General features: G+C 45.7%; 1 protein-coding gene across 1 annotated transcript; it reads left to right on the forward strand.

The window, feature by feature from the left end:
• Positions 1-5,355: 5,355 nt before the first annotated feature.
• YIPF5 (Yip1 domain family member 5) lies at positions 5,356-12,275 on the forward strand. The gene is made up of 6 exons (XM_027643662.1): positions 5,356-5,478; positions 5,756-5,864; positions 7,055-7,227; positions 8,476-8,621; positions 10,185-10,366; positions 11,210-12,275. Exons 2-6 carry the CDS (start codon positions 5,764-5,766, stop codon positions 11,370-11,372), a joined length of 765 nt encoding a protein of 254 aa, XP_027499463.1. The 5' UTR covers positions 5,356-5,478; positions 5,756-5,763; the 3' UTR covers positions 11,373-12,275.
• The last annotated feature ends 7,440 nt before the right edge of the window (positions 12,276-19,715 follow it).

Below are 19,715 nucleotides of genomic sequence, written 5' to 3' on the forward strand. Positions count from 1 at the left end.
ATGACCTAAATGTAAAATATGTGTCAGGACCATGCCAAGGAGCAGCTCAGTTCTGATGGAAAGAAAAACAGCATCCATCAAAGCAGGGAGGATAGAGCACGTCTCACTTCTAACAGATGTCTTTATAACCTTCAGCACAGCCAGGGGAAAATTTAGCCTGAGCTTAAAATGTATGTTCCAAAAGTCCCAGCAGAGCTATGCTTAAACCTGATCTGTGAGTGATGTGACATCATTCACAGGTTTGAGGTCATTCCTTATGACAAAGTGCTAAATTAGCATTTCAGGAAAACATGGGACAACCAACTTCATTGAATTTGGTGGGTGCTAAAAAAAGGTGTCTGAAAAGAAGTAGCAATGAGTGGTAGAAAGAAAGGGTAGTGTTCAGCTGGGCTGTAGTGGCAGTGGAGTGTGTACCTATCACCTCCACGCATCTCCAGTCTGAACACACAAGCTGGAAATTCAAATCAAGTCACCCACATGTAATGAGAAACATGAGAGTTGTTTACCAGCAACAAACACCATGCAATGCTTTGAGGTGCTCAGTGAAGAAGTAATTGAAAGTAGCAGAAACTGAATGAGTAATTCTGGGGGGAAAAAAAAATCTAAGTTGGATTTTGGACAGCAGATTTCAGCTAAAAAGCCACATGAGAACTTTCATCACTCTGGGTGGGTTTTACACACAATAGTTTAAATAAAAAAGGAAGAAAGAAGAACAGTACTTCCAGTTCTAGGCCTGTGCTTTGATTCAGGGACAACTTCAAGGTGCCACCCAAGGATCCTTCAGCCCTGTTCCCTGTAATGTTCTGTGCTCCTCAGTAGGCTTGTGTCTAAGTACTGAGCCAAGGTGACATTTCCGAGGGCAGAACTCCAGGTAGCCAGAGGGAAGATGGCAGTTTCTGAGAAGGATTGCATGGCAAAGGGACAAGGAAATGTCTGGATTGGGTTTATTGTGAGGGCCAGTGGTTTTCCCGAGAGACAGAAACCACTTCCTGCGCTAGTGCTCCCAGACAAGACTGCCAATCCGACCTCAATCCATGGCAAAGGACAGAGCCTGGTAGGAATCAATTCCAGGCTCCTGCAAAGTCGCAGACACCTCTCTAAAAGGTGTGTGTGCTTTCCATCACTCAGGTAACTCCACAGATGGAGCTCCCAAGAAAAGAGCCAGGTAAGAACAAGTATGGTACAAGCTGAAATAAGAGATTATCCCCTGCTCCAGCAGTGTGAATCACACACAGTGGAAGTCTCATCTGCTGAAATCCAGCAGTATATGGGAATGGGAAGCCCTCACAAATCTTTCACTTTGAAGAAAAAGCATAAAGTAACACTAAATGGCAGAGTCTCCCTGAGAAAGGATCTTCCAGCAAAGAGCATGAGTGCCTTGAAGCCGGGTTTATTCACAAATGCAGAGTAAAGTATTACACAGTTTTGCCCTTGATCTTTTATTCATAACTCATGTGTATAATGTATTTTCATCAAAAACAGGCAAAGGGGAAGAGCAGCTTTCCCAGATGCTCTGGACGTGAGCACAGGCACAGTGCAAGGCAGATGATTCAAACACAGACATGAGACAACATTTCTTCCCACCATGTAACACACAGGGGGGTCACAGCTTCTGCAGATGAAACCATTTGATTCTTCTGGCAAACACCAAACCCACAGCACAAGCACAGCACAAGGTTCGAGGTTTACAAAAACTGACATTAAGGGGCTATCATGTTCCACTGGTTTTGATACCAATCATTGTACATCAGACAACATTTTGGAAGAATTGATATATCCAGTGCTGACAACTTCTTTGGAATTCCACGGCCACTGTTCAACAAAGCAACTTGCTACACAAACAACTCTAACACTGCAAGAGATCCAGTAAGTACAGGCAGTCCTCATGGACTCACATCAACAACCAAGGACTAAAATCAAACAAAAATCGCTCTTTTCAGTCCCCGCTCTGCAAGGAACTTTCTTTCTCCCTTACAAGTTCTGCCATAGCAAGGCCTACTTCAGCAGACTTCTTCCTCCTCTCCCTTTTTCCATCCCCCCATACTTCCAAAGTTCTTTGAATAATCCTTTTATTCTCAGTCTGGTTCAAATTATCCCATCATTAATACCGGTGTAATTAAAGTGTATTTTTTAATGTTACAGCTAAAACAAAGTTTGGTCTTCACTGGGTAGCATGATGATGATAGTAATAACGATAACAATTATGATGTTGATAATAATGGTGATGATAATGATGATAATAATAATACTAGCAATGATGTGTAACCCATGCACTAAGTTTATGAATATCTTCACTTTTCTCATCTTGGAGTCATTTCAAGGCCTCTTGCAAAACCAGACTCTCTGTTCAGACAGTGTTCCAAGCCAGGCTGGACAGAGTTTGGAGCAATCTGGTCTAGTGGAAGGTGTCCCTGCCCATGGTAGGGTGTGAAACTCTGTGAGGTTTAAGGTCCCTACCAAACCAAACCTTTCTGGGATTCTGTGATTCTACAGCCACCAGTGCAGTTGGTGCTGGTGCCTCAGGGAAGGGACAGTGTTTGGTGTTCGGTGCTGCACCAGGCTGTAGCTCCAGGCTCGGTCATCCAGGCGATCCATGTACTGCCCTTCCCAAGTCATGCAGGAAGGAGCAGCTGTGCAGCTGCAGTGTCTGCCCTCCCCTTGAACCCACAGCCTGTATGAGAGCACACACTGCTCCAGAGGGTGTGAATCCATCCTGCACAGCTGAAGCAGATGATGCCCTACAGCAATGGTGAGGTGCCTGGTGCACAGAGAACTAATTAATGAAAGCTCGACCTAAGCTGTCAGTAAATTCTAATAACCTAAGCAATCCCAAACAGATTTCTAGCCAGAGAGCGTTTCCCCAGCAGATCACAATTACACAGCCCAGTGCCTGGGATTTGGGTCTCATTTCACTGCCCAGTGAACTGCAACAAGTCACACAGCTCAGCGAAGTGGCACTAAGGCACCACCATCAGATGCAGCCCACACCCTGTACGGTCTTCCATGAAAGCTGGGCTCTTCTCAGCCTTCAAACACTAATTTTCCTAAAGCATAGATTTGCAAGAAGCAGCTTATACCAGAGTTACTGATCTCTGTTATCCATGGTTACAATTCCCCACCGTTACTCCATTCAGCTCTACAAACTGACATATTTCCCGGGAGCCTGTTTTTGGGAGATATCATGGACGCTGCACCGCAAGATACGCTTTGCAGGAGAGGCTTGTAACAGGGCTGTAATTTAAATACAGTAATCTCACTAGCAGAAGATTACATGCAGGAGTTTGTAACATAATAACTGTAATCACTTCCTGAGTCAAAATGAATTTTTAAAAAAAGAAAAATGTGGACACACTTCAAACCAGGGGCTCGGCTTGTGGAAGCTTGTGTGCCCAGCAGGCAAGTGAGAGGTCAGGGGATATCAAACATGGGACTGAACTGTTTATGTGTGCACAGCTGGTGTGTTTCTGAACCTCACCATCACCTACCTGTTCAGTGACAATGATAAAGTAGCAATCACAACTCATTTAATTTTGAAGTTTCAGCTAAACTTCCTCAGCTGGGGTTTTCCCTGAGTGTCCACCTCAAAGCCCACCCAAGCCTGAAAAGCATGGTCACTCCTTCCTGCGTTCAGCACTGAGACCTGAGAGAGTTAATAAAAACAATTTTTAATTAACAGTCCCAGTACAGCCTTTTTCCCTAGCCCTGCATGAAAAAAGGCAGCAAAAGGATGAAATTAGAGGGATAAACAATGAGTGACACTGGACTGTGAAGCAAAGGAGCTTCTGCACATGAAAGTGTCTGCACAGTCCCAGTTATGTTTTTCTCAATTCTCCAGTAGTCCCAGCTTCTGCAGCTCATTTCTGAGGAATGGGCTAACAGCTAATCTTTAATGAAGACAAGAAGATTCACGGCTCTAGAAAAGTTTTTGTGTGACCTCAGGAAAATATTTCTCGTGGACATATAAAAGGGCATGAAAGTCTAGTACTAAATAACAACAATTATTGACTTTTTGCTCAGCAGCACCATCAGCTCCTCCATTTCCCCAGCACCTTCAAGGCCACATAAACCCTCCCATCCATGCAGGAAGCAGGGCACAGGCTGTTCTCTTTGGGAGATGAGACAGATCACAGGGAAAAGGCTAAATCTGCAGGCAAACTCATTTCATGTCACTAAGCTGTGGCCTTGAGGAGAAAAACACACCTCAAATGAACATTATGCATAACAGTATCTCCAGGGCCAAGTCTACTCTTACTGATGCCCACAGGAATTCTGTCTGAATCATGGAAATGGCACTTCATCTCTACTCTGCTCCATATTTATACAAGTGTTCACAACACCATTTTATTTAATGAATATTAGGGGAAAAAAATCCTTGAAAAAGATTTTTCACAAAAAATCATGTTTTTTACTCCATCCCATCTGCTCTGTGTGACCACAGCAAGACCTGCCAGCTGGGTTTCCCTACACAGGGCAATACTGATGGAAGGATTTACAATGACAATTAATTTTTTTTACACGTCCTTGGATCAATAAAAATGAAGAGCAATGAGCGGTAACACAGTGGCTCCTGGACTCGCCTCAGGTAAATCAGTATTTGGTGTTCACTTCACAGCTGGGAGATGTGGGGATGGACTCTTCTCCCGGGTAACAAGTGACAGGACAAGAGGACATAGTCTTTAACTGGACCAGGAGAGGTTCAGGTTGGCCCTCAGAAGGAATTTCTTCACGGAAAGGGTTGTCAGGCTTTGGAAGGGGCTGCCCAGGTGGTGGAGTCACAATCCCTGGAGGTGTTCAGGGAGTCACAATCCACCGGACGTGGCAATGAGCGCTCTGGTCTGGTTGACAAGGCAGGGATCGGTCACAGCTTGGACTCTTGGTGGTCAGGGAACCTCAGCGATTCCGGGATTCTGGGATCCCGCTCCGTGCCCAGCATCAGGCACTCCATTAAAGGGACGTTCTAACTGCTGATGCTTTAGCGCCCAGTGAAACGTAGACACAACTTTATTCCTCAACTGTATTTAAAGGGGAATGTTTCTCCTTTCTTTCGATTTGAGGCAAAACAACGGCGAGAAGTGACTGCGTTTCGCAGCCTCGGCTCTAACGATGCAGGCAGGGAACGCCTCCAGCACCCGCCTCCCACATTCCACAGCCTGGTGGGAGGAGCCGAGGCGTCCCACGGACCGTGCCGAAGGACACTAACCCCCGGCCGTATCCCGGCCGCTCCCGGCGCTGTCACCCCACGCCCTCCCGCCGCCATTACACGCCCGCCCCGCGGAGCGTGAGGCGGGGCCAGGGCGGGGAGGGGATGTGGGCGGGGCCAGACAGTGGGCGGGGCCAGACCCATGGGCGGGGCCAGACCCGTGGTCGGGGCCCCGTGGTGCGCATGCGCGGAGCGGCCCGCCCTGTCCCGGAAGCGGTGTCGCGGCCGTGACACGTCGCAGGGGCCGCGGCGGGAGCGGGGCCGGGCCGGGGCCGCGGGTGCGTCCGGGACTCGACCGGACCGGACTGGGCTGGGCTGGGCTGGGCCGGGCCGGGGGCACCACGGGGAGGAGACGGCACGGGGCCACCGCGGGGGTGGGGCAGAGCGGCGGCCGAGGCGCTGGGGCAGCGCGCGGCCCGAGGAAGGGAGGGAGGGAGGGAGGGAGGGAGGGCTGGGGGCCGCGGTGGGGGCCGAGCGGCGGAGGAGGCAGCGGGCAGAGCGGGCCCGGCCCCGGCCTGGGGAGGGTTCTGGACCCGCCTTGCTGTTCCCTTGCAGAGGTGGCGATGTCCGGGTTCGACGGCTTCAACACCGAGTTCTTCCAGACCAGCTACAGCATCGAGGACCAGTCGCAGCCCTACGACTACAGCGGGCGGCAGTACAGCAAGTAAGTCCTGCGTGTGGTGTGTGTCTGTGCACCCCCGGCGCCCCTCGGCCTCGTAGGGTCATGGATGAGGTTGGCTGGGAGGGACATTAAAGTCATCCATTTCCACACCCTGCCATGGGCAGAGACACCTTCCACTATCCCAGGTTGCTCCAAGCCCCATCCAGCCTGCCCTTGGACACTTTCAGGAATGGGGCAGACACAGCTTTTCTGGGAATTCCATCGCATCCCCTCACCAGAGGGAAGAACTTCCCAGTGTCCCATCTAACCCTGCTCTCTGTCAGTAGGAAGCCATTCCCCCTTGTCGTGTCACTCTGGGTCCTTGTCCAAAGTCTCTCTCCACCTCTCCTGTAGGCTCCCTTAGGATGCTGCTGGGACAGTCTGAGTATTTGGGAAAGGATTGGCATTTCAGCCAACTACTGTTCCCTGTAAATGAATCCCTGTTGCTCTGTTTGATGAAGAGCTTAACTCACAGTGTGTAAAAGGAGATATAAGTTTTCTGTTTAATTCTCTGCCTGCTACATTTTAGAGCAAGTACTAGAAGACTGAAAGAAAGGCTATATGAGTAATCTTAATTATCTGAGTAACCTGCATCTCCTTGGGAAAAGAAATGGTGTTCTTTTGCAAGTCCTTCTGCACTTGGGGACTAAAAGTTAGTGTCACACAAATGAGCCAGCAATGACATGGTGATTCCCAGGCTACAGCAGGGAAGCGTGGTGGGTGTTCCTGGGTCAGGGGAGATCCTGGGAACCCTGTGTGAATATCCAGCCTTGAGCTGAGCAGTTTGGCCACTTCCCTATGATGGATGGAGCAGGTCAGTGCCTGTTTGTGACCTGAACAGGGTTACAGTGCTGAGACTGAACTCTGCTAACACAAGGAGAGAAATGACAAGGAGTTCTAAATTTTTTTCTTTATATTTCCACAGTTAAATATGTTGGAGATGTTTACTGAAACCTCTGTGGTCAGACTTGGGAATGATCAGAGGCCAGAATAACTCGGGAGTTTGTTTAGGGCAGAGGATTTATTTGACTGGGCTTTTTCATAAAGGATCTGAGTACAGGACCATCTAATGGGGCTTTTAAGAAAGAATGAGGGATTTGCTGCGGTTTATTTGCTGAAATAAGCTTTGTCTTAGCAGGAGGTGTCTCCAATGCAGCTTTGTGTGTGTCCTAACGAGGTGTTGTGCTTTGCAGGCACTATGGAGGCTACGAGTACCCTCAGCAGGGCGGGTTTGTCCCTCCCGACATGATGCAGCAGCAGCAGCCCTACACAGGGCAGATCTACCAGCCAACACAGACCTACACTCCTACTTCAGCACAGTCTTTTTATGGAAGTAATTTTGAGGATGAGCCGCCACTGTTAGAAGGTATAACTTTATGTTATGGCCCAAATCCAAAACTATTCCTAGTTTGGGGATAAGTTGGTAGCATTGTGTGGATTCCCTGCTGCTGAAAGTGCTCAGTGGATTTGAAATTCTCATTGATTTTTTTTTTTTTTTAACCTGTATTTTGGTATGTGAAATACCTGTTCTTGTGTGAACTTTTGCAGTTTTCAATTTGTGCTTTGTGGCAGATTTAATCAATTAACTGGAAAACCTGACTGCGTGAAAAAACCCTTTATAGTTCTGTTGTTGCAAATAATACTTGTAACTACCCAGTTTTGCTAAAATAAACGGCTGCAGGAACTTTCAGTTTATTCTTGGTTAGAACTGGAATGTTTCATTGCCAGCAAGGAATGCTAAACACTGCAGAAATGCCTGTGTAGAATACAGCCTGTGCAGAGTGCCAGAGCGGATGTTCATTTACTGACTGGATTGATGAAATCAGTTTCCAGCTTATATCCATTATTTTTCAGTTCCAAACAACTGAATAAACCTTATTGTTGCTGGGTAGAGAGGCAGGTGTCTGTCACACCTGCCACCTGTACCCGGTCACAATACCTTCCACCCTCTGGGCTTATTTTAAGTTATTTTTTTAAATTTTAGTTTATTTTTTATTAATATTCAAATTAGTATTTGACTTACATAGGTGCTTCCCAGAGCAGTGGGCAAGCTGTAACTGCATCTGAACTCAGGTTTGAGGCACAGCTCAGGGCAGACTGGATGGAGGGAGACTGGAAATCAAACCCAGCTGGGGGGAGCTGGGAAACTCCTTGTCACTAGACACTGCTCCAAGAGATGAGGGGTTTTTAGTGGGCTCACTGGCTGGTTTGTGAAAGGGAAATCCCCCAGGGATAATTAACTGTAGAGAAGCTCCTTTGAATTAGAAATCCTTGAGGCAGCAGTTGTTGGAGACCTGGGGAAGCTGCATGGTCTGTGCTGATGCTTTTGGTGCACAACAGGGAACTAGGCTGAAGGAACCTCTAGGCTGCCCCAAAACACTGTTTATGCTCCTACCTGGTCCTTCAGAAACCACCTGGGCACTTCCCAGCATTTGAGACCAGGAATGTGTGAAGGCAACTCAAGGAAAGATGAGATCAGTCAGTTCTCTGCTCCCCATTGGGTGGCTCTGGACACATGAAAGTGGAGAGGCAGGGAAGACTTAAGAATTGAGCAAATGGGGGTGACAGGAAGGGGAGGAGTGAAATCAGTGTGCATCATTCTTTTCATTTGTAGAACTGGGGATCAATTTTGACCACATCTGGCAGAAGACACTGACGGTGCTGCACCCCCTGAAAGTGGCCGACGGGAGCATCATGAACGAGACGGATTTGGCCGGACCCATGGTCTTCTGCCTGGCTTTTGGAGCCACGTTACTGCTGGTGAGACACTGCCTGCAAAACATGGCTGTTTGTGCATTAATGTTGTTGGAAACACTGGGAAAAGAGCCACGTTACCTGTGGGTTTGTTGGAAGTGACTTCTTGACACGGAGGCCAAAAAAGCACGTCCTGGCCAAGGATTTCTTAGAGCATCCTGAGTTGGAAAGGACCCCCAAAGGTCATCAAAGTCTGACTCCTGGCCCTGCACAGGACAATAATTTTTAGGTATATGGAAGAGGCACTGGGGCCTCACACACCCATGGAATCAATAAGTACTGACACATGAAGTGTGACTTTCAGTGTCAAGTTACTCTGGTAAAGCACTTCTGAAACAAACCTGCTTGCACATTCATTTATTCTGCGTAATAGGTCAGTCAGTGGTGAGGCCTGGTGGGTTTTTTTAATTGAGCTTAATTGGAATAAGATTGTGCTTTAATGCCTCACAAGTGTCAATGACGAGATGACAGAGTAGCAGCAAACAGAGTTCCTTGGCATTGAAAGCTTCAGGGTTTTTAATCAGTTTTTATCTTTGAATGCCTCAGGCACTGCTTTTCATTTCTGCCTAAAATTTCACGTTGCTGTGACAGTTAAAACACGTTTTGGTACCGAGGGGACTTCAAACCTACTTCAATAAGTAACCTTTATTTATGGAAACTAGGCCAGTCAAATTAATGAACGTGTTTATAATAGATATGTTTGAAATTTCTTTTCCTAAGAAATTGTTGGTTTCTCCTGTGTGCTTTCTTAAAAAAATCCATGGAATGAAGTGAAAGGAAGGGAGCTGAGCGTGGCACAGGTTGCAGCAAGTGTGATTGTTTCCTGCAGTGCTTGAGGAAGAGGAGAGTGGGGTTTTAAGTACCTTTAGTGGGGACACCCTGGAAGCTGCACCCTGGGAGCTACCTGGCCACATGTCCTGTTGGGTGTACCTTGGGGCAGGGAACCAGCAATTTTGGCCTAGGAAAACCAGGTGATGAAATAAGATACACTGAAATAATCCAGATGTGCTTTCTGCATGCTTGTTGTCAAGCAAAGTTTGATTTTTGACTTTTTAAAATCTATCTGAGTTAATCCTGAGTTCATACCCAGTCTTTGCAGCTCAGCTTCAGCTGTTCCTGGGAATTTTTTATAATTTACCTTGTGCCATAACTTTGTGCAGTCTGTCACAAATTAAAGGACTTCAGCTCTGGATTTGTTAAAAAGTTCCTCAATTACAGTTTGTTGTTCTTTATGTACTTGTTCTGTAAAGATTATTATTGCAAGTAATCAGTCTGCATGAGCAGTTATTGATTAAACCTGAAGAGTTCATAGGCTGAGATCAGAGAATAACAGTCTGATAAAAATCTGTTCATTAAGGTCCACAGAGTCAGGAGAAATTCCAGCCTCCTGGGTGGCTGGAGTGTGCAGGTGCCCTGGGGCTCAGGTGGGGGAGGAACTGCCTGTGGGATGTGAGGGTGGGAGTAAAGGGGAATGAAGATACCTGTAACCATCCCTTCCTTATCCCTGTGGAGGTGGATAGATTTTTATCCCTCCCATAACTAGCACACATCCCTCTGCTTGGCTTCCAGGCTGGGAAAATCCAGTTCGGTTACGTGTACGGGATCAGTGCAATCGGCTGTGTGGGGATGTTTTGTCTCCTGAACCTGATGAGCATGACTGGGGTCTCCTTTGGCTGTGTGGCCAGTGTCCTGGGATACTGCCTGCTTCCCATGATCCTGCTCTCCTCTTTTGCAATTGTATTTTCACTACAGTAAGTACTTATACTCTATAATTTGATAATAGATTCCTCTCCCGAGATGATGAAGGAAGTTATTGAAAGGAATTTTCATATGCAGTGATAAAGCTTTGTATAATTTGAATATGACAGGTTTTTTTAGTAAGTGTAAAAACATAATTATCAACAGTTTTCAGGTATTTACTGGGGGAAAGGTGAGTGAATACTGGTTTTATCTCAAAGTCAATTGACAGCTTTTAAATAAATAGACTCCAAGAAAAATCTTAGGTTTGTTTTCAGCCAGCTCTGAATCTGCTGGATCTCACTACCTGTAAAGTCTAAAAGTAAATATTATTTAAGATGCAAATTAGAATTTTACAAACAGAAGAAAATGAGTGTGGTTCCTCATAACTGTGAAATTAGGGACTGAAAAGAAACAGCTTGCCACAATTAGTTCACTCACTGCTTTTATGTTTCATATGCACAGAGTTAATTTGGAGGGGGTTTTATGTTGTTGTAGTTGACTAATACTGTTCTGGAGTTTCAGAATCACAGACTGGTTTAGTTTGGAAGGGACCTTAAAGCTCATCCAGTTCCACCCCCCTGCCATGGGCGGGGACACCTTCCACTATCCCAGGTTGCTCCAAGGCCTGTCCAGCTTGGCTTTGGACACTTCCAGGGATGGGCAATCCACAACCTCTCTGGGCAACCTGTGCCAGTGCTGTACCAGTGCTTTTAATGGGACTATTTCATTTAATGTCAAACATAAAAGCTAAAATTCATCATAGAATCTGTACAAGGTGTCGGATGAGTCCAGGTGTGACTCCTGTTAAGTGTGTATACACATGGCTTACATGAATTCTTTTTTCACCTTTCCAGGGGGATGATGGGGATTATTCTCACGGCTGGAATTATTGGCTGGTGCAGCTTTTCTGCTTCCAAGATCTTTATCTCTGCCTTAGCCATGGAAGGACAGCAGCTCCTCGTAGCCTATCCCTGCGCGTTGCTGTACGGAGTCTTCGCCCTCATTTCGGTGTTTTGAACAGACTGTCCAGACTGGGGGACTCTGGTGGGCCAAAAGGAAAATCCCAACTTGGAACTTGGAATTGGACCAGAAACAGCTGCAAACAACTGTCTCGTGTTGCTATCATGAAACTTAGACCAGTTTGAATCACCTGGAACAATGGAGAAATGTCTCGTGTTCACTTTTTTAGGACTTTGAATACTGTTTTCAATGACCTGGGGTGCCCAGAGCTTTAATACGTGTTCATGCTTATCAAGTTCCTGTGATTTCTTTCCCATTCCTAGATCTTTAGAAAAAGTAACTTTTGGTTGTTTATTTGAGGGTTGTGATTTTTGTTTGTTTGTTTTGTTTTGTTTTTTAGGGGAGGGAGAAGGGTTACAAAGGTTATAAATTGGTAGATTTTTATCCAAAACTGTTAATGGAGCTGCCATGGATTTGGGGGACTCTGTATAAATCTGCAGTAATGAGGAACCTGTTTCCTGACCCCTCTTACCAAAAACAAAATGCACAAATGAACAAAAGGAATTAGACTATTTCCTATATCTTAACCAATATACTCTTAAGCTCTTTGGTCTCAATTATTTGTTTATTTGCTGTGAGAGTATTTCAGGATTTAAGATACTTAAATTATGAATTAGAAAACAGATGCTTAAAAGTGAAAGGGATCTGTAATTCTGTCACACTTGAAACATGACCACATTTGGGTGTCTGAGTAGCTTTATGTTAACATGGATTTCTGAAGAGGACTTCGACAGAGGTTCTTTCCTTCATGGTGCACATACTGGTAGATGAAGAGGAATCTCTTTTGCAGTACTTCCAAGGAAAACACCATTTTGAAAACGTTAATGCTTGTCAGTATTGTAGTTACTGTAAAATAATTTAAGGCATATTGATTAAATTTTCCTTAAATTTTGAAAAAGGTCTTTGATCTTCCTAATCTTTCTTTTTTAATGTTCAGTTACTAAAATAGAAACTTCCATATCGAAGCAAAATCACAATTAAAATTGAATTCCATGAGTGAATTTGGTATTTGCTTCAGTCACAAATAGTTAATGAGAAGTATAACCTGGTTTGCAGTGTTAATCACAAGAATTCTTACAAGTGTGAGAAGTCAGAAAGTAGAAGTGGTTGTTCTTCACAGAAGCACTTGGTAATTTGTAAAATAAGCAGGAGCAGGCTACAGACACATTTTATTTTTATATGGGGGAGGTTACTTACATATGTAATAATTCCATGCCCCCAACCTGGAAATGAAAAAACTCTGGCAAAGTGCTGGATTACAACTCCCATTATTTCAGCAATTTAACCTGAGGGATTTAATGTCACTGCAATGAGTCAGGTGTCACTCTGGTGTCCCTTTGTCCTACCCATGGAATGAGCTATTCCAGAGTTGAATCAGCTCAGCTGTGTTCTGTTATCACTTTCTGGTAAGACTCCACTTGGAATCCATCTTCAGGGGAAGCTTTCATCCCAGTGACAAAGGAACGAATCATTCCAAAGGCTCAGCACACACTTTTGTTTGTTTTCCCTTAGTTGTGTACATTCTCCTTGAAATACCTTCCTAGTGCCACTGGAAGTTACTGCCCAGGTTCTTTGCTGGCCAGAGGCAGCTTCTGCTCGTGTCCCTGGAAGCTGTGGGAAGTGTCTCTTGAGTGTTAAGCCTTCAAGGACCCCACACTGATGCACAAACCATTTTGACTTCATTGTGTGCTGAAACAGGCTGGGACAGTGAATTTTGAAGCTCACAGACACACAAAACCCTGCAATTGCCTTCCAGAAATGAATTCAAGAGCCCAGATGATTTTCTCCTTTGATATGCTACTATGAATTACCATCCTAAATGAATGTGGTGAGTGGATTTTATTGAGCAAAATGTTTTACTCTGTAGTTCTAATGTCTCTGGGACAGATCTCCCCTGCCCTGGGGCACCAAGTTCTTTTAGTCAAGAGCACGATTGAGCACCATGTCCTGTGTCTGTGCAAATAAACTGCTGTGATTAATAATGAGAACTAATTAAACACACAGTGGCTCTAGTACATAGAAAAGCTCTCATACTTTGAGCACATCAGGTTCTAATATTCCAGTATTGTATTTTGGGAAGCAGCTAATTTAGCTTACCCTGCATATTCCAGTGGGTCTTGAAGCTTGCAGTGATTACATAGATACCTTCCAGGGTGATCACCTGATTGTTGAACTGTTAGAAATACCTTCTTTCACCACAGAACAAACAAGGAAAAAACAAAATAAAATTATCTTGTCTCAGTGTAGCCCTGGCAATGCAGCTGCTGGGTCTGGAGAGACCACAGGAGAAAGGCTTTATTTACAGGCTTTACTGCTCACAAAGTCAGCAGTGGAGGATACTGCACATTCTACTCCAGCAGTGGGAGTTTTCAGGAGTGTTTTGTGTTCCTCAGCACAGAATTTAGCAGTGGGTTTCTAAGTGGTCTCTTGGGGGCAGAGAGAGGCACATGGGGACAGAAGGTCCAACGCTTGAATTCATGGAGGACTTGAAAAAAGCACAGTGTTATGTCTAGACTGGTTGTATTAAATATCCCACATTTCTGGTACATTAATTAATGTGATTGCATTGACTGCTTATTGCCTTTCCAAAATCAATCCCATTGATTCTCTGTAATGAAGTTTTGTCCTAGTTCTTGCTTCAATTTTAGTTACATTTCAGATGATTCAATCTTCCCATCCTGTAGAATGTCAGGATTGGATACTGTAGCTCTGTGCTCCCACATCTGCCTTTCATAGTAGGACTTTTTCTTTTTTTATTATTTTCCAAATCTGAACTCCCCCACAGCTGTTCTTGTCAGGATTCTCACCTGGTTTTCAGGTGAAATACCAGCGTCACTTCCACTCTGTATTGTCTCTTGACATTTTCGTTATTACTCACCTTAAACCGGGGCTTGCTGTTTCCTGCTTCTCCACTGGGTGGGCCTGCAGGACTCCTGATGTGCTACAGTGAACCTCATCACAGAGTCACAGAATCATTTAGGCTTGAAAGGACCTCCAAGATCGCAAAGTCCACCTATGACCCATTCCCACCTTGTCAACCAGACCAGAGCACTGAGTGCCATGTCCAGTTGTTCCTTGAACACCTCCAGGGATGGGGACTCCACCATCTCCCTGGGCAGCCCCTTCCAATGCCTGACAACCCTTTCCATGAAGAAATTCTTTCTCATGTCCAACTTGAACCTCTCCTGGCACAGCTTGAGGCCATTTGCTCTCCGCCTGTCACTTGTTGCCTGGGAGAAGGTACTTTTAGTTTTTGTTCAAATATCTTCATAGAAACTCTTGTTAGTCGTTTGCAGTGTTGTTTCCTGATCACTTACTGCTCTTCCTTTTACCTCACCACAGGCCTCATATTCCTTCACCATCTTTACTAGAAGAAGATGCATTAAAATTTTACTTGATGGCCTCACGTACTGTCATCACCATTGAGAGGTTATTCAGAGAGGAGCTGCAGTAATCAGACTGGAGTATTATAAAAATAGCCCTCTGCATTTTAACCTTCTCAATGCCTTTCAGACATACAATTTCACCACTGGATATTTCGGGTATACTTCAGTCTTTAAGTACATGCAAAATGGTGGCTTTGGGAGCTTTTGGATTAGGCAATTCACGAGAAATTAATAAATAATTTGATTACATTTCACTTGAAAAAAGCTGCAGCTGTTGTATTGTCCCGAAAAGCCAAACAAGGAAAAGGGATCTGCGAATATAATCTTATGTGGTAAAATAATACCCTGGGTACAGATGATTAATTGAACTTTGCTTTAATGATTTCTCTGGACATTTTATATTCTCCTGGAATTCTTATAATCTAAATCCTTCTCTCTGAACTAGATGTACTTGACGATGATGTCATAGTGGGTTTGATCTGGAGGTTGGGAATTCACAGGTTTATATGTCAGTAACAGCTTGGAAAGACACAGATGTTTCACATGAACTTGATTTCAGTGTCTTCGATCTGAACGCACTGATGTATTCACATGTTTACACAGTCAGGATGACAATTCTGACACCATGGATACTTTATTTCTGTTCATTTATTTAATGTTTAAATAACATTATCTGCTTTAAATTGCAAGGTTTGTGTGTGAGGTTTTGTTGTTTTTTAATTGTACAGGCCTCTCCTCCTCATTTCAATCCTTCATCCCTGGCAATTTCCCTGTCATTGCTGGATACAGCCTCAGAATTAAATTTCCAGTGTGAATATTGACAGAAGAGAATATCATAATTACAAATGATTGATCGGTCCAAGCCCACATCATTGGATTAATTCTTCCCTCCTTCCCACCACCGTTAATTCGGAATAAATTTGAAGCAATCAAGAGATTTTCACTCATGTGCTAATGATCGTTATGTTCTGCCTGAGCTGTAATTGAGCTTAAAAGGACTCATTCTGCCTCAAATCTATTCTTAGTTTGGTTTCAGACCTGAAAGTAGAGCCTAATTTTGAAAATGATCCTCCTGTCTACATATTAGCTTGGGACAGTTTTTCCCACCCAGTCAGTGCTTCCATTAAAGGCTCCAACTCCCTGGCAGGGTGGGAGGATGTGGGGAGCTGTGCCAGGCTATTGCCGACCACTCCAACGCCTGCAGGGAAGGAATGGGATTGTATCCCACCCCTCACTTCTCCTAAGTTTTATTGAAAATACACAGTGATATGTTTAGAGAATGCCAGGAGGAAATAAAGCCACAAAAGGTCTTGGAGCCTCAGCATGAGGTCAGCATGAGGTGGTGGTCAATTTAACAGCTGATCCTGGAAAACACAGGAAGAGAGAGAGGAAATATCTGTCCATACCTCTGAAGTTGTTTCAGAGTCAGGAGCACTGTTCAGTCAGGAGGATCTTCTTGGCTTTTCTCTATGTAAATAAATCATCCCAGTGTACACAGTGAATGTGGTCACGGCTAATGAGTGAATTCTAATCTGAAAGCTCCTTGCCCTGCAGTGCCCTCCCTGACAGGATCCCAAACCCTGCACGATGTCAGGCCGGAGTGGTGTGTGGGATGCAATCCTGGCCATGGTGCATGGGATGCAGCCCTGGGATGCTCCCAGGTGCATCTGGATGTTGTCAGGGCCAGGGCTGGTGCAGGAGATCTGGTGGAGCCCTCAACAACCCCAGGACCCAGGGGAGCTGTGCAGGTCACCCACAATGCAGAGCAAGTCTCCTGTTGAGAAGCAGCAAGGGTTTTTTCTCAGCACATTTGTTTCGCTGTTTTCACACTGGATTGTTGAGCAGGTGATTGAATAACCACAGAGGCCCTTTCTTGTTCCTTCGTTATTTTCAAAGCAAGTACAAGCACAATTCTGGACCCTGGAGAAAAGACAGCAAAGTTAAATTTTGGACTTGTAAAGCACTGGCAGCAGCCAGATAACACTCATCAAAAACATCAAGCTGAAGCTCTGAAACCTCTCCTCAGTTCACAGAGTAATTTGTCTGGAAGGCTGTTCTATGGGAGCTTTTTCCATGGAAACCTGCAGTGTGATCCCCCAAACAACTCGCTCTGCTCTGATGTATATGGGCTCGGTGTTTAGATCCCACCCAGCTCTGTTAGTCCGGTTGCCATGGTCCTGTTTTGTTCTTCATACACCCTCTGATGGATACAGGAGCCATCTCAGGGAGCCGTAGGGCTGTGCTCTGACCATGGGGAGTGCGCTGGTCAGGGATGTGCTGTGAGGGGAAGGAACGCTGCAGGTTCCTCCCAAGGATCTCTGGCAGCACAAACAGCCCTGGCCTGTGCTTATCCAGCATCTCCAGCCCCTTTGTGCACAGACATTCCCCACTGCAGACTTTTTCAGCCATCACTCCCACCTCATCACCAGGTCCTGGAGCTGGATGCCAGCCGGGGGGGCTGCCCATGACCCACTGCCTGGCCAATTCCCCCAGGTCCCAGCCCCAGCACTCACCAGCTGAAGCTGATGTTCCTCACAACTTTTTACAAGAGCATGTACTGACAGGACAAGGGGGAACGGTTTTAAACTGAAAGAGAGTAGGTTTAGGTTAGATATTACTGTGAGAGTGGTGAGGCCCTGCACAGGTTGAAACTGTGGCTGCCCCATCCCTGGAAGCATCCAAGGCCAGGTTGAATGGGGCTTGGAGCAACCTGATCGAGTGGAAGATGTCCCTGCCCATGGCAGGGGGGTTGGAACTAGATGACTTTAAGTTCCTTCCAACCCAAATAATTCTGTGATCCTGAAATTAACTTGCTGCAGTGGCTTGTGCAACACACAGCAGGCTTGGACCAGGCACATCCAACCCAAACCTCTGATGTTTTTACCCAGCTTGGCCCTTGCAGCTCTTTTCTCATCAAGTCTCTGTTGTTCACGGGCTGCAGCTGACACATCTTGGCCTTGGAGCACAAGGGTCACCCATGATCCTTGACACTTGAAGAGGCTTAGAAAGCCAGGAAAGCTTCATGGAGTGCAGTTCTACTCCACTTTTCTCCTACTATAAAATGCCTTTTCCCTTTTTGCCAGTTTCAGCCAATCCAGTTTACAAAGGTGTTGGTTAATTATCATCATATCTATATCACAGAGGGAGAAATTGAGACACAGAGAAGTGGAATGTTCATTGGGAGGTCACTAAGCAAAACCCCAGCCTGGGCCTCCAGTTCTCCTGGGAAAACAAAACCAGAACCAAAGTGTATCTTTACTTTTTACTCATTAATCCCACTTTCAGCAGCTTATCTGCATCATTCTCTGAACCAAGAAGCTATTTTTGACTGCTGTATTTATATTACTGTGGTTCTTGATACTGCTCACTGTTTTCAGCCTTTATTTCAACACATCTACCGTGGGATTCTCCTGATTAGGCACAGATCTGTCGTGCAGATGTAGATAGATGAGTAACTCATCCTAGGCTTTACAGGCAGTGGAAATAAATTGGCTCCAGAAGGCCCTTTCCTTATCTTATAGAGCCATAATGTCAGATGAGTCACCCCCTCCCACAGAAAAGGGGTAGTCTGGGTGACTCAGAGACACCCATGAGACCTTGGTCACTTCTGAGATGGATCCCTCTTGGGGCAGGAGAGGGGACACGGGGAGCTGGTGGGTGAGGCTGGCTCAGGTGGAGCACACGGACAGACCTGGGCACGGTGGCACCTTCAGTGGCACCTGGCAGGTGGGAATGAGCAGGACCCTCGTGCTCCACACCAAACTGAAGGGGGGGCAGCAGGGCCTGAACCCAGTGGCACTGCTGAGTCGAAGCTGGCTGCCTGAGCATTCCATGTCCTGCAGATCCCTGCATGCTGGGAACATGTGTGAGGGTTTGGACAAGGCCACTGGGGTTTCCCTAAACTTCCTGGTGCAAAATGTGGGCACAGGTAGAGCATCCCTGACCTTGAATCTGTCTGTCACCCAGGAGAAGTATCACCAACAATGTGCCTTCTTCCCAGAGTCACTCTTTGGCCATATTTCTAGCAAAAATATTCTGAAAATTTAGAATATGGAATTAATAAATGAAGAAAGAAGAGCAAATATAACTTCATCCCCAAACTGTTGATTGCAGTGGGGGTGCACTACTACAAGTTGGGGGTGGGTAGAACGATGGGACCAGCTCAGAGCAGCTTTGCAGGAACACTGAGACTCAGCATCCCCTGTCACCAAAACTGGAGTGACAGAACTTCTGAAGGACCATTTTTAGATGCCACTAGATGGCAATCCGTGTATTCCAATCGGCCTGTTCCAACCATTCCTGTAATGTGTGCTCCGAGGTGGGATCTGCTCGGAGGCTGCTGGGTCCCTTCTTCTGGGCAGTGCCAGCGCTGCCAGTGGGTGCCAGAGCAGGGGCTCAGGGAGTTGGACAGAGGAACTGGACCAGGGAGTTGCTCCTGCTAATGACTGGGTCTGGTTTAGCTTCATCAGGTTAATTTTCATCTGAAATCAGTTCCCTGGTGTCAGACTTGTGGCAGGGCCATGAATGCTGAAGGAGGGGACAAGAAGGTGTGTGAGCAACAAGCTAGAGCCTCCTCCACAGCAGTGCTGGGTGACAGCACGGTCCAGCAAACAGAGCCAAAGCTGTGATTCTATTTTAAGAATATTCACTAGTGACATATTTCAGATGTATTTAAAAAAATGTCAGAGTATAAGGAAAGAAATCTCCCTTTGATCCGTGAATTACCCAAAGTTTCTACCTGAGGCAGGGCTTGCATTTTTAAGGAAAACTCCATTTTTTCCTCAAAGGAGATGGTCAGCATTTACTGTTTCCATGCTCTTTTCCCTGTTGACTAAAGTTCAGTGATGTCTCCAGATCCTACAAGAACCCAGTGCGTCACTGGGGTCTGATCTTGCCACAAACCCTGTCTCACACTGGAGTGCAGCCCTAGGGCACATGAGGGGTGTGTGCACTT

The sequence above is a fragment of the Corapipo altera genome, unplaced genomic scaffold (genome assembly GCF_003945725.1).
Source record: "Corapipo altera isolate COAL_440 unplaced genomic scaffold, ASM394572v1 75, whole genome shotgun sequence".
In the NCBI taxonomy this organism is placed as follows: Eukaryota; Metazoa; Chordata; class Aves; order Passeriformes; family Pipridae; genus Corapipo; species Corapipo altera.

Excerpts from the sequence above, each read along its gene's own strand:
- YIPF5 (XM_027643662.1), top strand. The coding sequence starts at position 5,764 with ATGTCCGGGTTCGACGGCTTCAACACCGAGTTCTTCCAGACCAGCTAC. Across the intron at positions 5,865-7,054 it reads AGCGGGCGGCAGTACAGCAA|GCACTATGGAGGCTACGAGT; the intron begins GTAAGTCCTGCG and ends TGTGCTTTGCAG. Across the intron at positions 8,622-10,184 it reads TTGGAGCCACGTTACTGCTG|GCTGGGAAAATCCAGTTCGG; the intron begins GTGAGACACTGC and ends CTTGGCTTCCAG.